We start from the raw sequence: 19,713 nt of genomic DNA on the forward strand, positions 1-19,713 counted from the left end.
CAGCCACACTCTAGCTACTGGAGCTATACATATATCAACCACACCCTAGCTACTGGAGCTATACATCTATCAGCCACACCCTAGCCACTGGAGCTATACATATATCAACCACACCCTAGCTACTGGAGCTATACATCTATCAGCCACACTCTAGCTACTGGAGCTATACATATATCAGCCACACCCTAGCTACTGGAGCTATACATATATCAACCACACCCTAGCTACTGGAGCTATACATATATCAACCACACTCTAGCTACTGGAGCTATACATATATCAACCACACCCTAGCTACTGGAGCTATACATATATCAACCACACCCTAGCTACTGGAGCTATACATATATCAGCCACACCCTAGCTACTGGTAATATACATATATCAACCACACCCTAGCTACTGGAGCTATACATATATCAACCACACCCTAGCTACTGGTAATATACATATATCAACCACACTCTAGCTACTGGTAATATACATATATCAACCACACCCTAGCTACTGGAGCTATACATATATCAGCCACACCCTAGCTACTGGAGCTATACATATATCAACCACACCCTAGCTACTGGAGCTATACATCTATCAGCCACACTCTAGCTACTGGAGCTATACATATATCAACCACACCCTAGCTACTGGAGCTATACATATATCAACCACACCCTAGCTACTGGAGCTATACATATATCAACCACACCCTAGCTACTGGAGCTATACATATATCAGCCACACTCTAGCTACTGGAGCTATACATATATCAACCATATCCTAGCTACTGGAGCTATACATATATCAACCACACCCTAGCTACTGGTAATATACATATATCAGCCACACCCTAGCTACTGGGGCTATACATATATCAGCCACACCCTAGCCACTGGAGCTATACATATATCAGCCACACCCTAGCTACTGGTAATATACATATATCAGCCACATCCTAGCTACTGGAGCTATACATATATCAGCCACACCCTAGCTACTGGAGCTATACATATATCAACCACACTGTGTATCAAGAGAAGCTATGGATATATCAGCTACACTGTATATCAAGATGAGCTATACATATATCAGCTATGTGTGTGTGTGTCTGTGTGTGTCTGTGTGTGTGTCTGTCCGTGCGTGTGTGTTTCAGAAATACCAAAACATGAAAAGGCACCAGTTCAGCATGTGTTGGATGCATGTGAGTTTCGTTATGAAATAATAAACGGTTTCCGAAACGTGACGAAAAAGACTATTAAGACTGTCTGATAATATAACACGGACAGGGATCGAACCACCGACCTTCTGTCTACGCGCAGACGCTGTGTCCACCAGACCGCGGAGGCAGACAGTCTTAATAGTCTTACAAACTAATAGCAATGGAACTGACCCTTACAATGCACCTCAATATAATTGTAACAAATCAGAGTACCCCCTATAACATCATTGAAACTATATCTCTCTGTATCTGACATAGATATATATAGCAAGTAAGATGACGTAAAGGTATGATACGCTCGAAGTTAACATATAGTGTCTGTGTGGGGTGTACATTTTTAACTGCGGCATGGTATGTTCCGCGATATATATTAAAGTGCAATAATCCTGAAAGCAACGTTCACCTCAGTATCACCTTACCTAAAAAGCCGCACTCTGGAACATTGCATCTATATAAAGATGAGCTGTATAAATAATCGAATGTGGACCAGACAACCCAGTGATTGATGGTATGAGCAACGTATAACGCCGTCGGGTACGATGACACCCAATCAGCCGAGCCAGACCATGCACTCTATCGCTCCTTAAGACCATCCTCCTGAGGAAAGGGAGTCCAGTGTAGTAGTAGTAGTAGTAGTAGTAGTAGTAGTAGTAGTAGTAGTAGTAGTAGTAGTAACGAGTAGTAGTAGTAACGAGTAGTAGTAGTAACGAGTAGTAGTAGTAGAAAATAGTAGTAGTAGTAGTAGAAAATAGTAGTAGTAGTAGTAGTAGTAGTAGTAGTAGTTGTTGTAGTAGTAGTAGTAGTAGTAGTAGTAGTAGTAGTAGTAGTAGTAGTAGTAGTAGTAGTAGCAGAGTAGTTCAGTTTGTAATAGTTCAAAGGGATTTTTTTTCATAAAAGAAAAGTGAACCAAGTAATATCAACCCTTTCTTGCGGTCTGCATTAAAACGTTATCCACGGGTTATTTCCCTTAAGTCAATACAATATGGCTGTGCCTGAGCGCTCTGGGGTTGTTCGTGATGAACAAACAGGTTATTTCGACTTTTAGCATTTACAAAGAGATTTATTGTGTGATACATTATACACAAAACCTTTCTTAAAGATAACTAGTATGAATGGTATCATCAGCTGTTTATTGGCAGCATGTTTGGAGTGAGAACAGTCGAAGCCATACTAGCACATGTCAAGATTTTTTTTCTGTTGGAAAGTTGGAAAGTGACATCAGAAAGGCACCTCTGCTTCCTTTTGTTTGCTCGACGATATACTGAAATATTGTTATGTTTGTGGTATTGTTGATGGTCAGAAGTCGTACACGTACACTCTGTGACGCCGTTATCGTTTGTGAAGATGTGTACATGCCATCACAGGTTTTATCAAACAAAGTTAGGACCACCCCATTCTTTCATATTAATGTTATTAATACAGTTAATCTGTCATGACATCACCCTATTCTGTGATGATTTTATAGTGGGGTTATAGCGAAAACGGCACCGCAGGAAAATGGTTACTGATTGTCGAGCGAGAACGTACCTTTAATAATGATGAGAACGATTTATGTAGTTGTATTTACTCTTTATTCCTTGGTGATATTAATTTATTCTTTATGTCATTTGTCAATGTCTCATAGATTGACACATTCCACAGCGTTTTACAACACTGGTCCATGAACGAAAAAACAAATACCATAACATTTATGTTACGAGTCTTTACTTTTACAGTTTTCTTTTTTATGTTGCAAATAGCTATAGATCTACTAGATCTATATTTTTTTAGCAAATACTCTGAAATAAAATAGTTACCTGTTATGGTCATTTTCATAATCTAAGCCTGAGGTTAATGATGAAATGTTGATGACTGACATGTTCATCTGTCCAGTTTTCTCCTGTGTCTTCTGGTCATAATCTTATGTCAAAGTTCATGTAATCAATCACCTCTTCTGTAATGGGGCCTACACATCTCGCACAATGGAAGGCCGAGGGGAAGTCTTCTTCATTCCCTGTTAATTTCCCTATACCGAGCTATAGAAAGATTCATGCCACAAATAAAGGTACTTAAAACTTCAAAGCATGTAATGTTTTCACAATAAGTTTAGTTGTACCTCCCAATCAGAGTCAGCAAGTAAACTGGAGTAGAGGGTAATTTCTAGTATAAAAATGTTTTAACAGGCGAAATTTCACAATTATTTGTTGTTGCAAGTGAACATGTGAGTATAATTTCTTTTCTTTGTTCTTGTTCATGAAAACAGACCAAGGTGATAAAAAATAAGGTGCAGTTTTCGTCTGGCAAAAGCAGCCATTTTCACTTTAGGCAAGGTTCCTTTCTTGCGAATGTGTGCTGTTTTCATTCAGTGCCATTTTGCTCTTACCCAACTACAGTAATATCAGAGAACTGGGTCATGCTATGACATTTTAGCTATAGTAATATGAAAGTATTGATTTGTCCTAAACTTCTTTTTAGTGGTATACATGAAGGGTAATGGTCAAGTATGTTGTCAATAACAACCCATGCCATATTGCCTTTTTCTTCTTTTTTTTTTTTTTTTTTTTTTTTTTGGTGGGCGGTCGGATAGCCTAGTGGTTAAAGCGTTCGTTCGTCACGCCAAAGACCCGGGTTCCATTCCCGACATGGGTACAATGTGTGAAGCCCATTTCTGGTGTCCCCCGCTGTGATATTGCTGGAATATTGCTAAAAGCGGCGTAAAACCATACTCACTCACTCACTCACTCTTTTTTTTGTTTTGCAAAATTTAAATTATATCTCAAGACCTGGCATGACATGTATTTTATTTATGACCTCACCACCTCACCTGTCCAGTCAGTTTTTAAATAGTCTAAGAAACAAGAGTATCTGTTGACAGGCCTTACTGTGAAATGAGTAGACCCTGTACTAGCAACTGTCTGTGAGTACTGGCAGTGTTGGAAAATAAACTGTTGAAAAACCATTCATTGTCATGGAATCAATCTTAATATTATACATATGTTGTCTTTCTCTAAAGATAAACATGATGAAAGAGTTTCCCTCTCACTTATAACCCCTGGTTTGTGTGTTTGTGGTTCCAGGAGAGTTGTTGATCCCTGGGAGTCGACGACCTGATGGATCCTGGAGGAAGCCCAGGAGAGTGAAGGAAGGATATGTTCCGCAGGAGGAAGTACCAGTGTGAGTTGGTCCAGCCACTGTATCAGTGTTTGTGTCATCTACTGCTAGATAAGGATTGGGTGACCAGACTGGCTGACTTGGTTGATGCATGCCATTGTATCCCAGTTGTTTAGATTGATGCTCATAATGTCAATCACTGGATTGTCTGGTCCAGACTTGATTATATACAGACCGCTGTCATATAGCTGTAATAATGCTGAGTGCGGCATTAAACAACAAACAAACAATATTGCTAGATACCTCTTCCGTTGTCCAGAGAATAAAACATCAATCTGGTTCAGTTCCCAGCCTCATGTTAAAAGAAAGTAAAAAAGATGGTACTTGGTGTTACAGTGCCTGGCACTCAGCATTAAGGGGATAAAACAAGGACTGGTCAGTTCAGAGTTTGTATACTGGCTGAGTAGTGTATCTTAGTTAAACTGCAGCATGGTTTCTCAGTGAGCTAGCACTATTAACCCTGCATTAGTCTTAACCAGTACAAGCGTCTTCGCTTGTCATGTCGAAGACCAGGGTTCAATTCCCGACATGGGACATTGTGTGAAGCCCATTTCTCGTGTCCCCCGTCATGATATTGCTGGAATATTGCTAAAAGCGGCATAAAACCATACTCACTCACTCGCTCACTAACTAGTACAAGCAGCCACATGCACACGCACACGCACACAGGGACACATACACATCCACACCAACACACACACACAATGCACACACACACACATCCACACCAACACACACACACAATGCACACACACACACGTCCACACCAACACACACACAATGCACACACATACACATCCATACCCACCCACACACAGACACACACACACAAACACACACCATGAACACATTCACACACACACACACACACCACACATACACATCCATACCCCCACACACACACAGACATACACACATCCACACCAACACACACCATGAACACATTCACACACACACACACCACACATACACATCCATACCCACACACACACAGACATACACACACATCCACACCAACACACACCATGAACACATTCACACACACACACACACACACACACACACACACACACACACACACACCACACATACACATCCATACCAACACACACACACACACCACACACATTCACACACACACCACACACATTCACACACACACACCACACATACACACATACACATCCATACCAACACACAGGAAGGGTAATCATGCCAATGTTTTCAAGGATTTAAGTGGGTATGTCTGTTTTCAAGTCCAGAAAATTCTGGATTATGATTTTGGGGTCAAGGCATGGACATATGGATAACAGGTTGGCCACATATGGCTCGCTTCATTTGATTTCCAAGAATGTCATATCATTGCTCGGCAGTCATCGCCTATTTTGGATGGGAATTTCTCTATGTTTTGCCCACATTACAACCTTGGATTATGTTGTAGGTATGAGAACAAGGGGGTCCAGTGGATGAAGAGTCGCCCAGACCATCCAATAGGCCTGTGCCCAGATGATGTGGAGAAGCATCAGCATGCCAAGGATGGCGAACTGCCACAAGCTCCAATGTCCAAAGCAGCCAAGAAAAATGCCAAAAAACGAGAACGAAAAAAAATGTTGGAACAGCAGAAAGTTGATGAAGTTTTGAACTGTGTAGAAGACATTCATATTGCTCCAAGTTCTCCCTCCAACTCAGATGAAACGCCGAAAGAGAAAGACTCTAAATCCAGTTCCAAACCTAGCAAAAAATCAGAGAAGTCCACAACGAAAACCGGACAACAAGACAATAAGGTCCAAGTGGAGTCAGCGCCTGCGACAGAACAGTCCAGTACTGCTACAGACACAGTGAAGAAGATCAGGAACCTGAAGAAGAAGCTGAAACAAATCCAAGAGCTTGAGGTCAAGGCCAAAGGTGGCACGGAGCTGAGTCCAGAACAGAAAGAGAAGCTGACAAGGAAAGAAATACTTGAAGAGGAGCTCAGGGCACTGGAGGCGGCGTCATGACAACCAGTCGCTGCTGAAGGGAAACGGTCAAGATAGGATTAGGACAAATAGAATTTGGATTATTACAATAAGGGTTTGGATAATGACAATCAAAGCTACAAGCTGATCAGTCTCATGACCCTGCTTATTTCTTGATTATTGAGTTGAAAAAATATACAACCATTTGGTCCAAGTTGAAATAAGAATAACATTTAAAAATCAATAAATGATCTGTTGAAAGAACTGTCAGAAATAAATAACGAAATTAATAATGTAGGTCTTGTAAAGATGAGTCAAAGCACAACTACCTGTGTTCTGCTACTTGGTAGTATGTCTTTTATTACGAATAAAATCACAGTGGGGTTATGACTTTAATGCTGTTAATTAAGAGGCATATCAGTTTAAGAAATAATTTAATTGTTTCACAGGCTAGCATTTCTTAAACATAGTAACTATAGATATATATGGCATGTATATCAATGGTTAACTGGGACCTGCACAGACATAACATTGTTGACAATTACCAGGGTGCTTCATTGGATAGACAACTAAATATGCAATGTCATTAAAATCAGTTCCTTTACTCCGATTCCTCTCCATCAGCATCTGTTAAACCCTCCATAAGAGGTTATATCAGATGAAGATCTGATTTTAATGAGATTGGCTAAATATGACACAAACAACTCCTGTGATCTCAAAACTAGAAGCGGGACACTGGTGGCCCAGTTGTCTATGGCACTGTGCAGGGTTGCGTGCTCATGGGTTTCCTAAAGTGGTAGACGCCCGAGACATACATCACTTCAGGCTTTCCTCCCACACATCAAGTTGACATGCCGTCATATAACTGAAATACTGTTCAAAGCGGTGTCATACCAAACTCACTCAAAAATATAATACTTGGTAAATGGTTACTGTAAATCTTGAAATTAACGTGAGCATGAATTAAATGCGAAAAATGTGAATGGTCTTTGTTCACATTTATGAAACTTCACATTCATGTCTCCAAAGTGACTATCAACAATAAGACAGCACACAGCACACTTTGGATAGCTGAAATACCAACTTGAATATATTCACAAACACGGTTTATTGAGCAGCAGTTGGAGCAAGTACATAACAATGTCAATTAAAGAATAGGAATTACACAATAGACATCTCAGAGTTGCCACTGCTCGGGTCAAGAGTTTCAAACTAGTCATCATTGGCATAATAAGTGCCCACAGCGATGTTTGCTAATATATTGGCTCGTGAACAATCCCAATTAGCACCCTTTCCGATTGATCAATGTACACAATACTTATTTATTCGCGTATAATACGCACTCGTGTGATATATACACCCTTAATTATGGGCAATTAAATTCTGGAAAAATATCTCTCTCGTATATAAACATTTCAGGCTGTCAGCATAAACCACGGAATTAATCTTTCAACTCTGGTTTTTTTTTGACAAAATAATATTCTAATAAGAGCCCCCTATTTCTATTTTTGACCGCCCTGGGCGCTTATTACGTCAAATACGGTAGTTTTTTTATTATTGCCTTTGAACATCCTTAATGCCAGTCAGCAGAATAAACATATAAACTGCTTGTTGCTTGGATTAAGGTTAGGATATGTATCATTCCCCTGAGGATGGGGTGGGGGGAGTCGCATTGATATTAAGTCTCATTTTTGGTGTAGGGTCAGCAGTCGTAAATATTTAGAGACGCGTTTATTTCAAGATTTACGGTATATCCCCTTTGTCCAGTCTTCAGTCCAGTCCAGTCTTCAAAGATCATTTTTGTACAATTAACTCAGTTCTTAAACAGAAAAATATTCTTCATCTCATTTAAGTGGTGGTCCCCAGTATGGTTTAGCAGTTGGTTGCCATAGTTACCAACATTTTCCTTGATGTGTATTTTGAAATTAATAAACACACACTGCATTTCCTGATATTTCTGCCCACAGTGTCAACAGTGTACAATACCGGGAAACTGTGGGTCTCTGGACACTGATCATCTGGGAGTCGCCTCCTGGGTAGCTCATGTTGGAAAGAGGGTGTTCTTAATGAACAAGTTGTAAAGATGTTGTAATGAAGTATGACTTGCTTACTGATCACCTGGGTTCACTGTGGCTTCATCGACTGTGAGATACCTGGGCCTACTTGCACAAAGCAATCTTAGGGCTAAGATGATCGTAACGCCCATACTTTAACATAGGCTTACAATAGTCGTAGCGCTAAGATCGCTTTATGCAAGTGGGCCCAGGAGTTGACACAGACAAGAAACTTACTCATCAAGTCTTTGAATGGCATTTTAGAAACACATCGGGAACAGAATTTATGGATGTCATCTTTTTTATTAGGAACAGATTCGGAGTATACTCATCTTTAGGTGAAAAAATGCTTGATGGCATTTATTAGCCTGATGAAGAAGTAAGTATATATACACTGAAAAATGGTTAACCTCTAAATAATAAGGGAGCATGGGTGGCCCAGTTGTCTAAGGCGCCGTGATTCGCTGTGTAGAGTTGCGTCCCTTGGGCACGCCAGAAACCTATGATTGTGGGTTCGAATCCAGGTTCGCCCCGATTATGTTTCTAGGTTTGTCAGCACCATACCCGTGCTCGTGGGTTTCACCGAAGTGGTAAATGTCTAAGACCTGCATCACTTGGGGTTTTCCTCCCACATTAAGCTGACACGCCGTGATATAACTGGAATACTGTTAAAAGCGGCGTTAAACCCAACTCACTCACTCACTCTAAATAATAAAGAAGTTGACATCCATAAATTCTCCTCCTTTTAAACTTACTCATGTTTCATGCCAACTGATAACATATATGTGAAAATGTCAGTGTGGCGAAAACAATGGGTTTCAACATGTCCCTTGTTTTCAGTGCAACCGTACGGACCAATTCAGTGTTACTTCTGTCCAAGTACAGGTAGCTCATTGGTCAATGTAGCGTTGCATCCTGTAACCATGGAAACAATGCAAACTGATAAATATATGAGATACGAGGCAAAAGATTCCCATGTCCAATGTAGTGTTCTTCAGCAACCCATGCTTGCCCTGAAAGGCAGCTATGCTTGCCGTAAAAGGTGACTATGCTAACGGGATCGGGTGGTCAGGCTCGCTGACTTGGTTAATGCATGTCATCGTATCCCACTTGCATGGGTCGAAGCTCATGATGTCTATCACTGGATTCTCTGGTACAGACTTGATTATTTACAGACTGCTGTCATATAGCTGGAATATTGCTGAGTGCGGCGTTAAACAAGAAATAAAGAACGTTTACAAAATATGAAGTGGAAATCGTGAAGCATAGGTACATGACGGGAGGGGTGGGGGGAATATCCAAACCAGCTGAATGTGCAGGAAGACATACGTACGTTATATAAACTCATGTTTTCTGCTTGATATATGATTATCATATCAATGTTCCATTTTGTTATTTGAATGATGAGATTTGGTTTTGTTATATAGATATTGTCAAAAGTAGTCCATTAAGTAGGATAGGTATTTCAGCTATAGAGTACGTTGTCCTACTGTCTGTCAGTCTGTCTTGTAGTTAACACATTGAAAGCTCCAGAATTCATGTTGCCAGAGAAAAGTGGTTTCATTCTTTGATCTGTTGCAGTCATGTTGGTCCTCATTCATTAAAACCATCCAAGACACAAACTGTCAATCATGAATTAAGAAGAAATAAAACATTTTTGCAACCTCTGTTTTCTGTTTTATCTAAAAAAAATTATGTATCCTGGCTGGGTACAGATGCCACGCTTAGCTGTGAAGAGTTGCTTCCCTTGCATGATCTGCTGCAATGTTGTTTCCGAAAAGGTTATTGTGTCACACCTCGTGTTGAACTTGAATGTGTCGAATTTCCAGTCGTCTTGAACTCACCTTCCAGTCCAGGCAAGTTCCTTCTGTATTTATCATCATTTATACTCCGATCTGATGAACTGAGTGAGTCAAATTCCTGGTTTTCTCAAACTCATTTAGGGGCGGTCGGGTAGCCTAGTGGTTAAAGCGTTCGCTCGTCACGCCGAAGACCCGGGTTCGAATCCCGACATGGGTACAATGTGTGAAGCCCATTTCTGGTGTACCCCACCGTGATATTGCTGGAATATTGCTAAAAGCGGCGTAAAACCATACTCACTCACTCAAACTCATTTAGGAGTCCCAAGTACATGTATCCAAATTAAGAATAACACTGCCCTGATGACTCCAACACAGGACGGATCATGATTGTGTTAGTCTGTCTGTCTGTCTGTTGTATAACGCCGCACTCATCAATATTCCAGGTATATGACGGCAGTCAGTAAATATTCGAGTCTGGTCCAGACAATCCAGTGATTGACATCATGAGCTTCCATCCATGCAATTGGGATCGATGACATGCATCAACCAAGTCAGCGAGCCTGACCACCCGATCCCGTTAGACGCCTCTTACGTCAAGCAAAGTCACCTTTTACAGCAGGCTTGGGTTGCTGATGATCTATTCTACCCCGAATCTTCACGGGTCGATTGTATTAGTGAATCTTTTATTCAAGTCTATTATAACCTATTAATCGTCATATGAAACCAAGTCGAGATTACATGTAATCTCTCAAAACTTGAGTTTGGATTCAGGAATTTCACTTTGTCGGTTGTCTCGGTTGCCTTGGACCAGATAACTCAACAAGGTTCAACTGTATTTATTTATCTCAACTAGCGCCCTGTGGTGTAAGGGGCATTGAGAGTGGCGATCTGTGTCCCTTAGCCGTGTCAAGATCCATGTGAGCTCTCACATCGTAAGATGACCACGGGGAAAGATTTTTGTTTGTTTTGTTGTTGTTAAACGCCGCACTCAGCAATATTCCTGCTATATGATAGTGAACTGTAAATAGTCTTGTCTGGACCAGGCAATCCAGTGATTGAAATCATGAGCATCAATCCACGCAATTGGGGTACAATGACATGCATCAACACGATCCTGTTAGTCCCATCTTACAACAAGCATGGGTTGCTGAAGACCTTTTCTAACCCAGATCTTCATGGGCAACCAATGGGTCAGGTGGTGGGACTTATGGTGACCTGGTTGACTGGGTGTCAACCACTGGATTTCTGCCCCCGACTTGATGTTGTGAAATGCCGTGATACAGCTGGAATATTGGTAACTGTCGTGAAAACAACATTCACTCGCTCACTTTAATCACCGTTATTACTGAAGTGAAGTTGAGGGAAACTTTCAGCGATGCAGATGCTTAATAACATCCACATCTGAAAAACTTCTTGTATAATCATCAGTGTAAATGCTGTAATACCGCCGATTTGATGTTTCAGTCTCTGTCTCAAAAGGCTGTTTACTGTGTAGTGTTCGTGGCTCATTTGTAATACATGTGCATCTCAAACAAACAACTCGCATGAAACATGACAACATACCTCTCATATATTTATTTACAAATTTTAAGAAATATCACATACACAAATTGATCTACCAACTGGTTCCATATTGCCACAACATCAATATTAATAAATTATCACTGAAGCGGGATGCAAGGGTCGAGTCGTGGACCCTATGTTACATGTAAACACTGTCTTTCAGAATAAGGGTAGATGATCTAACACCTAATTTCTTTTCATATGCTTATGGTTATTCTCTCATTAAAAATAAAGTATTTGAATGTTACCGGTAAGATATATTTCTATTTTGCTGTCTACCATTTCTGGAAGAGATGATACAATGGCTTGCTGCTTGTAGTATTTTATTACTAATACTATCAGGTCTCAAACCAGTCTTGACAACCATTGAGCATGTTGTCAGAAAATAGTATTTTTACTAGTCAATGAGAGAATGCTTTACATTATTATTACCCCAGTCAATGAATCAGTATGGACTCAAATTCATTCTCAGCTCCCTGTGCAGTATATATTGTTACAATTAATCTTGGGATAATCTCATGTCAGTATCTCACCATGCTATACACAGAACCATGATTGACTGATACTTCAATATATACAGTGCTAAACAAGAAAAAACTGGAAAACGCAATTCCTCAAAAAGTTAGCTGGAGCTCTGTGTACGTATGAAAATATGCTCGATATGGTGGGGGGGGGATAATTTAAAAAATGTATCAGATATGCATCACACCACACATGTACGGGCTAACATTCATTTAAAGACGTATTTCCCCAAAACTATATTCTGATTTCAAGCAGCGTATTTTCCTGAATATAGTGCACACACCTTTTTTTAGAAAAAAACACAGCTGTGTAGAGTAGGGTGAGCATTAGCACTCCATATTGAGTTTTGATGTTTTTTCCCCAACACAAAAGACATTACATCAACAAATCCATCTTGAAGTTCGCAAATTAATCCTGTAATCACACTGCCTAGTTACAAAAAGTATTCATTGTATATCTGGACTTGAGTTTCCAATCTGTTTTAATAATTTTATTCAAAATTTCATTCAAAATTGTTAACATTAATTTCGGCAAAATTGTGTGTGTAGTGATTGGTGCGGTGGTGCATATCTAAAATGAAAAACAAGAATAATCCATTAAATTTCATTCAGTGTACTCTTTAGTCTTGCCAGTACTCCCAAAATGAAATAATTAGGAGTATGTACTGATGCTGATAATTATAATTGTAATACACCACAGCAATGACACAATACAAGGTTGAACACTTGATCTCAAACAGTATATAGCAGGTGGTATTGCAAAATACTAAAAAGTCTAAAAGGCCTTTTGAGTCTACAATCCCAAACGCTTCTGTTGGCATCATTTTCTTGACAGAAATGTTACTTGACCTGGCCTTCCAGCAAATGTAGTTCCAGCAAATGCAACATGTTATTGACAAAAGCATATTATTATACAAGATTGAATGTCACTGCACAAGTCCTAACAATTAATTTGCGCTTTTGTATAAGTTAACGATCTTATTAAACAGTATCATATTAAAAATTGAGAGCAGGCTAGCACATAACACAATTTCTTTAGGGAGTAAGAGAGTTTCGTTTAACACAGCTTTGAACGGTATTTCACTGTCGGGTTGATGCCAGATTAGACGCGTCTTTGACGAGGATGTATTTGGTGCCATCCTCGATTATCCAGGGTACTATGTCTCCTCTTTATTTGATAACTACCCTTGACTTATTCCCCACTATAGCTTTGTTAAAATACCCAATTGAATAGCACAACCCTAAACATAGCCGTCCAACCAAATGTTGAGCAAGAAAAAATCTGTGCAACATTGGGAGAGCTGGAGGTGGCACCGAAGCTGTGGAGGAGAATGAGTCCTGGGTAATAATCCAAGCAAAATGGAGACATACTACCTTTGATAATCAAGGATGGTATGGTGCTGACCAATCTCATTAAAGTCAGATCTTAGTTCTCGCCACCTCTAAACAAAGATCTGAGGATCTCATTAGGGGTCACGTCAGAACGACCTTTCATCCGACTAATCAGAGCGTCGCTTACCAGATCATGAAAGTGACAGTTGGAATGTGATTTCTAATCATGCAACCTCGAAAACTTTAACACAGCGTATTTCGAACGATAGTTACAGGCTTAATCCATACAATCTAGACCATCTATTAGCCATTCCAGGATGTTCTTTTGTTCAGGTTTCAATTTGTAATCAAGGATTTGTCAAAATATATTTCCAATCATAGTCACCAATTTGAAATTAGTGCCCTGAAGCACGAGAAAGCTGCTTTCTGATTGGCTAATGTCGACTTCTTGTCAGTCATTCCATTGGTCGGTCAAAGTTTCTGCAAGGTCAGTGTGACGTGACCCGTAATGGGGTGTTCTCAGATCTTTGTTTAGCAGTAGCAAGAACTTAGATCTGATTTTAATGAGACTGGGTGCTGACAAACGTAGGTTATTACCAAGAGTATGGGACACAGGAAACGTATATAATATATATATATATACAGTCATGCCCCACTTATACGGACTTCAGTTATCTGGAAACCTCGGTTCCCGCACGATTTTTATTCAAATGAAATAATTACTACCGGTATATAAATTTACCGGTATTTATAAATTCAGTTTCCGGAACCGGATGGTCATTTTCATACACAAAACACTGAAATGCACACAAAATTGTCTCACTTACCCGGACAATACACTTTCGCTGGTGGTAATCCTTTGATTTGTGAGAAGTTAATTAACCAAGTGACACTGAATTACGTTTTGAGACGAGCTTGTTTATTGTACATGTAATCCCATTCAATAAATATGGCATTCTGGACAATTTGGAATTATTGTTTATAATTCAAACCTCAAAATGTGGTAAAGTTCAAACTTCCATGACAGATTTTTTGAAACATGTATGTCTTAAATAAAGATTGAGTGGATGTATCTGTTTGCTCCGTCATCTGTCATGAGTTGCATAATTGAAGGGAAGTAACTCTTCCAGTAAGAAGCTGGTTTCAGTTATACGGAAATTCGTTTATACGGACGAATTGTGAAATGACGCAAGTGTCCGTATAAACGAGGCACGACTGTAGTGTGCAATGCATGCCCCTCTGATGTACTTTAAGCGGTCTGGCCTGGCATAAAAGACACTACAAGGAGTCATCGTTTTTAACATTTGACATTTTGACAATGAAATTTCATATCTAATTAAAATAAATTCACTCTAAATTTGTTTGTTTAAGAATGACATCACGACAAAGCAAGTCCAAAGGATATGATTGAGCCTGGCTTGTCCAGGAGTCTTGTTGTTTGTACAGCAAACAGGCTGTCCACATCCCTCATGGCTCGCAAGTGGCGGGAGTGTGGAGTATTATCCAAAATGTTTGATTTCACAGAAACAGCACTCGCGTCAGTCCTCTATTCACCTGAAGAAGAAAACAGCATGCATGTTACATGGATTTAACAGTTGTTATCTGTAGGTTATATTGAGGCCACAGACAAATTGTTGGGATCACTCCAAAACCATGTGTAATGTCCGACTCAAGAGAAGGGAGAAGTTCGTTATGGCATCAGTCTACAGTTGAACCTCTTCAAAATCAGGACATCCCACAAACACATCACATGTGTAATAAATAAAACTGTATTCTGAAAGAAATATGACATGATTTGAAAATGATTACTGGTATTTTTAGGTGAGATTGAAATTGAATTATCTCCCTTTGACTAGCAACCAGCACATTTTCAGTGCATTGAATTTAACCATAAAGAATCGACTTTCAATCTGTGTGAGTTCATTGACGTATGAACCTTCATAGAGTGAGAGCCAACTGTATGAACATCGGAGCTTCCCACTGGTGGAATAAACTACATGTTAATTCTATACGTGTGATTTTGCTATGAAGAGTTGATATACTACATGTGAAAGAAAAGCAAGTGCTCTGACCACTCTGAGCTCTCAGGTCGTATCACACAAGCAGCAATATTTCAGTTAACGGTAGGGTTCCCACTAGGGCTGAGACAAGTACAAATTTACTACCCGGGTACCCACACCCATATTACCCGTACCCCCCTGGGTACCTGCTGTAGGTCTCAAGAGATAGGTACAAACTGTCCAATTCGGAAAAGTTTGACCGTAACCCTGGCAAAATATATTTGGATGCACATATAAATCTTTCTGGTGCATACAAACCCAGGAAGTGATGATGATGGGAACATCCTGCAACAGTTTCACTTACTTTTCCTGTATGCATATTCCAGTGCACTGGATATCGTCCTCATATCCGTCTCAATGCTCTTGGCCCAGTTCTCAACATCACCGATTTCCTGAAATAGCAAACTGATCCGTAACATCCTAAGAAATTGTGTTCACAGTAAATCATTCAATACCACTTTCTGAGTGTAACATTGAGACGATTCCTGGTTAGGATAGGCCCCCTGCAACCAATGCTTGTTAGAAGGAGTCACAACATGGATGATAAGATTGGCAGACTCAGTGATTTGGTTGATTGTATGACATCAAACCCGACAGAATTCAAGACATGCTGCTTCCTATATTATTCTTCAATAAAATCTAATAAAATTATGGGAAGAGAGTTTGGGGTGGTAGACTCCCAAGTTACGGTATTTTAACAATGGAAATGATCTACTCTGCCTAACAATCCCAAGCTGCACAGTGTTTGTGAGATGTTACTGTGTTGAGCAACTCACTTTCAATGCTGTATTAAAATCTTCCACCAGTTTGAGCCACTGCATGGTCTGCTTGGAGAACTGGGCAGCATTTTCTTGGAGGATCTTGGTTTCTGTATTCAGCTTCTTCTCGTTTACATATGCCTGAGCAACACTACAACATGAGGGAGGGAGTAACACAAAAGGCTCCCCAGTCTTAATCTCACAAATGTATACTTTTTAAAGGTGAGGTAAGGTGAAATTGGGTTTAACGTCGCGTCCAAGATTATTGCACTTATATAGCGACGTGCATGCACGTATATGTGTCTGTGTGTATGGCTACTTGTACTAGTCCGAACTGATGCCGATTTATAGTGCTAGCTAACTGAGATACCATGCCCCAGTTTCACATGAATACCCCACTCGGACACAGTATACTGACTCCATGCTGACCAGTCCTTGTTTTAGCCCCTTAATGCCGATCTCCAGACATGGTAACAACAAGTACCATCTTTTAAAGTCTTTTTGTATGACGCGTCCGGAGATTGAATCCCGGACCTTCCGCTCTCTGGGCGGACGCTCTACCACAAGACCACGGAGGCGGTCTACTTTTTAAAGACTAGTCCAGAGGACTTATTTCACTAGTACTTGCAGTTTGCAACTACTACTGCTTGAACGAGATAAAATGTTTACTAGGCCTGGGACGAGTCCAAATTTACTACCCAAGTACCCGACCCCCAATTATCCGACACTACCTGGTTACGAGCTGTAATAGATGGGTACAAAATGTCCTATTAGGAATAGTTTGACCGTAGCCCTGGACAAAATGTATTTAGATACACATATAAAACGATCTGGTCATGCAAATACTGAAGTTGACTGAAGTTTTATCGTTATTGAAACATATAAAAATCAGAAGGAATGGGTGCATTGTCAGAAAGAAACGGGAACATTAGTGACTTGTAGTGTAACCATATAGTTCTTGATCATTTTTGTCATTAAACAATATATCACATGACTAACCACAGGTCCAGGTAGTCCTGTAGGAACACGGGTCCTTCTCAGTACCCACCCGACCCGAGTACCCGAGTTACCCATCCAAGCCCTAATGTTTACTAGGTTTACATTTTCCATCAGTATTATTATTCAGTTCCAATTTGTAGCAAAATTAAAGCACTGAGAACTGGGTCAGTATTATAGCCCTCATATGCTACTATAGTCAGTGAATACTGCCATCAATGGATCTTTAATTGTCAGCACAATTTAGTAGTCTATGGGTAGCGGACTAGTGTGAATTTTGAAACTAAAATACCATAATCAACCTTACAATTATCCTGTGATGAGAATGAGAACTGTATGCAACAAAAATCTTGTAAAACATACATCACTACATCTAGGCCTCTAATGTTTTATAATTTGGTTTTACCCTGCATTCAGATGATCGACCAGGACGTGGGACAGAGCAGTTGCAGCTACAATGGCATCCTTCTTTCTCCTTTCTAGAAACAGTCACAAGAGACATGTTAAATAAATATAAAACACAGATCCTCTGTACTGGAATTATGGGTAGAATCAGACAAGATTCATATCGCTCAACGGTGCTGGCCTACAGGCTTTCTGCCTTCAAACATCAGCATTAGTGCACAGTACCTTCACACCAAGGACCATGACAAGGGTCACATTCATTGTTTGTTTGTTGTTTAATGCCTCACTCAGCAATATTCCAGGTATATGGGCGGTCTGTAAATAAATGGATTGTGGACCAGACAATCCAGGGATTGACATCATGAGCTTCGACCCATGCAATTGGGATAGGATGACATGCATCAACCAATGTCAGTGAGTCTGACCACCAGATCCCTTTTTACGACGAGCATAATCGCCTTTTACCTCGAGAGGTGAAAAGGTGTTAAACATCATGTAGCGGCCATATAATTTCCGAGTCCCGTGATGGGATTCGAACCATGGACCTTCTGACCCGAGGTCAGACGCCTTGTCCACATGACCAAAGAGGTTAACCCCGTCAGCAAGATGACAAGGTAAGGATGTCATCTGTGGGACGACTCCACGCCCTGCTGCAATCACATTCAAGATTTCCACACTTATATAGCGACATGCATGCACTCAGAAATTAAAAAGTGTCCTTGAGTCCTTGAGGACTGCTCCTATGGCTTTTTAATCCAGCACTTTTAACTTTTAACATTAAGGCGAAGACAAGTACCCCTTGACTTTCATGCTTAAGTTTGACCACTGGACTGCGAGCTCACATGACGGAATGAGAGTGAGAATCAGACAAACGAGTGAGAATCAGACAAACGTGACTCAAACGGACACTGAACAGTGAACTGGTGAGAATTGATGTAACTAGTGACTGGTAATGTACGTCGTAATCATAACCTTGAATTTCTTTTCTGGACTGCTGACGTGTTTGATGCTGTTTGACAAGATTGGACAGCATAACTGCTCTTGAGATAACTTTCAATTGCACATTTACGTTGTGGAAATGGGTGGTAGTCGATTTCCTTTGGCAGACAGCCGGAAGTATGTTATGGTGCGATACTATATTCCTAGCGACAATTTTCAGCTTCTAAAACATTTTATAATGTGTGTCTTCTAAATAGTTCAGTTGGATCTATATATATTTCGGATTAATTTATTCACAAAATAACTACTTAATTTAATAATTACATATCTTTCTTCTCATCTCCTTTTATTACTTTGAGTCATGTAAAAATATATTTCGAACTCTGAACTGTAGTAGTATTTATAAACTAAACTGGTTCCACTACTGGCGCTTTCACGTAAGACAGGAACCCAGTCAATTTTAAGACCACTTTTGTATCCCAGGAGACCGCGTAGAACATAGCAGGGAGGGGGTGGGGAAGTTGATGTGACTTCAGCATATCACGAAATAGTATATCAACTTTGTCTCTGCATTACGTCAGGAAAGCCGTCTCACGAAATGTTTGTCTTATGGTTCATGCATTTTCATCCCTATCACTTGGGGAAATACCATCTTCCCTAGGCAATGGCGTATCTGACTTTAAATTCCAGTTTTCACCCTTTCCGAACTAGGCTGGAATTCCGGAGTTATATTTTGGCTCGAATAACGATTCATTGCATAGTCCGACAAGTGGACTTTTATAGTCAGTTAACTCCCTTGCCTCGGGAAGGTGGGGAAATACAAACGTTCGATTCTCAAAATCGGTATTTATAACGCACAAACTCATTTTATAATAGAATTTCATGCATGCGTTGATATTGGCGCTTAATGATTGACAAAAATCATATGTATATATTGCACTGATGAATACGGATGTAGA

The 19,713-nt window shown here is 40.1% G+C and overlaps 2 protein-coding genes across 2 annotated transcripts; one reads left to right on the forward strand and one right to left on the reverse strand.

The window, feature by feature from the left end:
• The first annotated feature begins 2,199 nt into the window (after nucleotides 1-2,199).
• On the forward strand, nucleotides 2,200-10,041 carry LOC139470216 (partner of Y14 and mago-like). Its single transcript, XM_071252534.1, has 3 exons — nucleotides 2,200-2,247; nucleotides 4,276-4,372; nucleotides 5,811-10,041. The coding sequence occupies exons 1-3, from the start codon at nucleotides 2,202-2,204 to the stop codon at nucleotides 6,364-6,366; spliced, it is 699 nt and encodes a 232-aa protein (XP_071108635.1). The 5' UTR covers nucleotides 2,200-2,201; the 3' UTR covers nucleotides 6,367-10,041.
• Nucleotides 10,042-11,742: 1,701 nt separating this feature from the next.
• Nucleotides 11,743-18,930, reverse strand: LOC139470217 (biogenesis of lysosome-related organelles complex 1 subunit 1-like). The gene is made up of 5 exons (XM_071252535.1): nucleotides 18,788-18,930; nucleotides 17,817-17,889; nucleotides 16,433-16,565; nucleotides 15,961-16,048; nucleotides 11,743-15,150 (listed from the first exon to the last, which is right to left on the reverse strand). Exons 1-5 carry the CDS (start codon nucleotides 18,846-18,848, stop codon nucleotides 15,143-15,145), a joined length of 363 nt encoding a protein of 120 aa, XP_071108636.1. The 5' UTR covers nucleotides 18,849-18,930; the 3' UTR covers nucleotides 11,743-15,142.
• Nucleotides 18,931-19,713: the final 783 nt, after the last annotated feature.

The sequence above is a fragment of the Haliotis cracherodii genome, unplaced genomic scaffold, assembly GCF_022045235.1.
Source record: "Haliotis cracherodii isolate W230 unplaced genomic scaffold, xgHalCrac1.p SCAF_20, whole genome shotgun sequence".
NCBI classification, from domain to species: Eukaryota; Metazoa; Mollusca; class Gastropoda; order Lepetellida; family Haliotidae; genus Haliotis; species Haliotis cracherodii.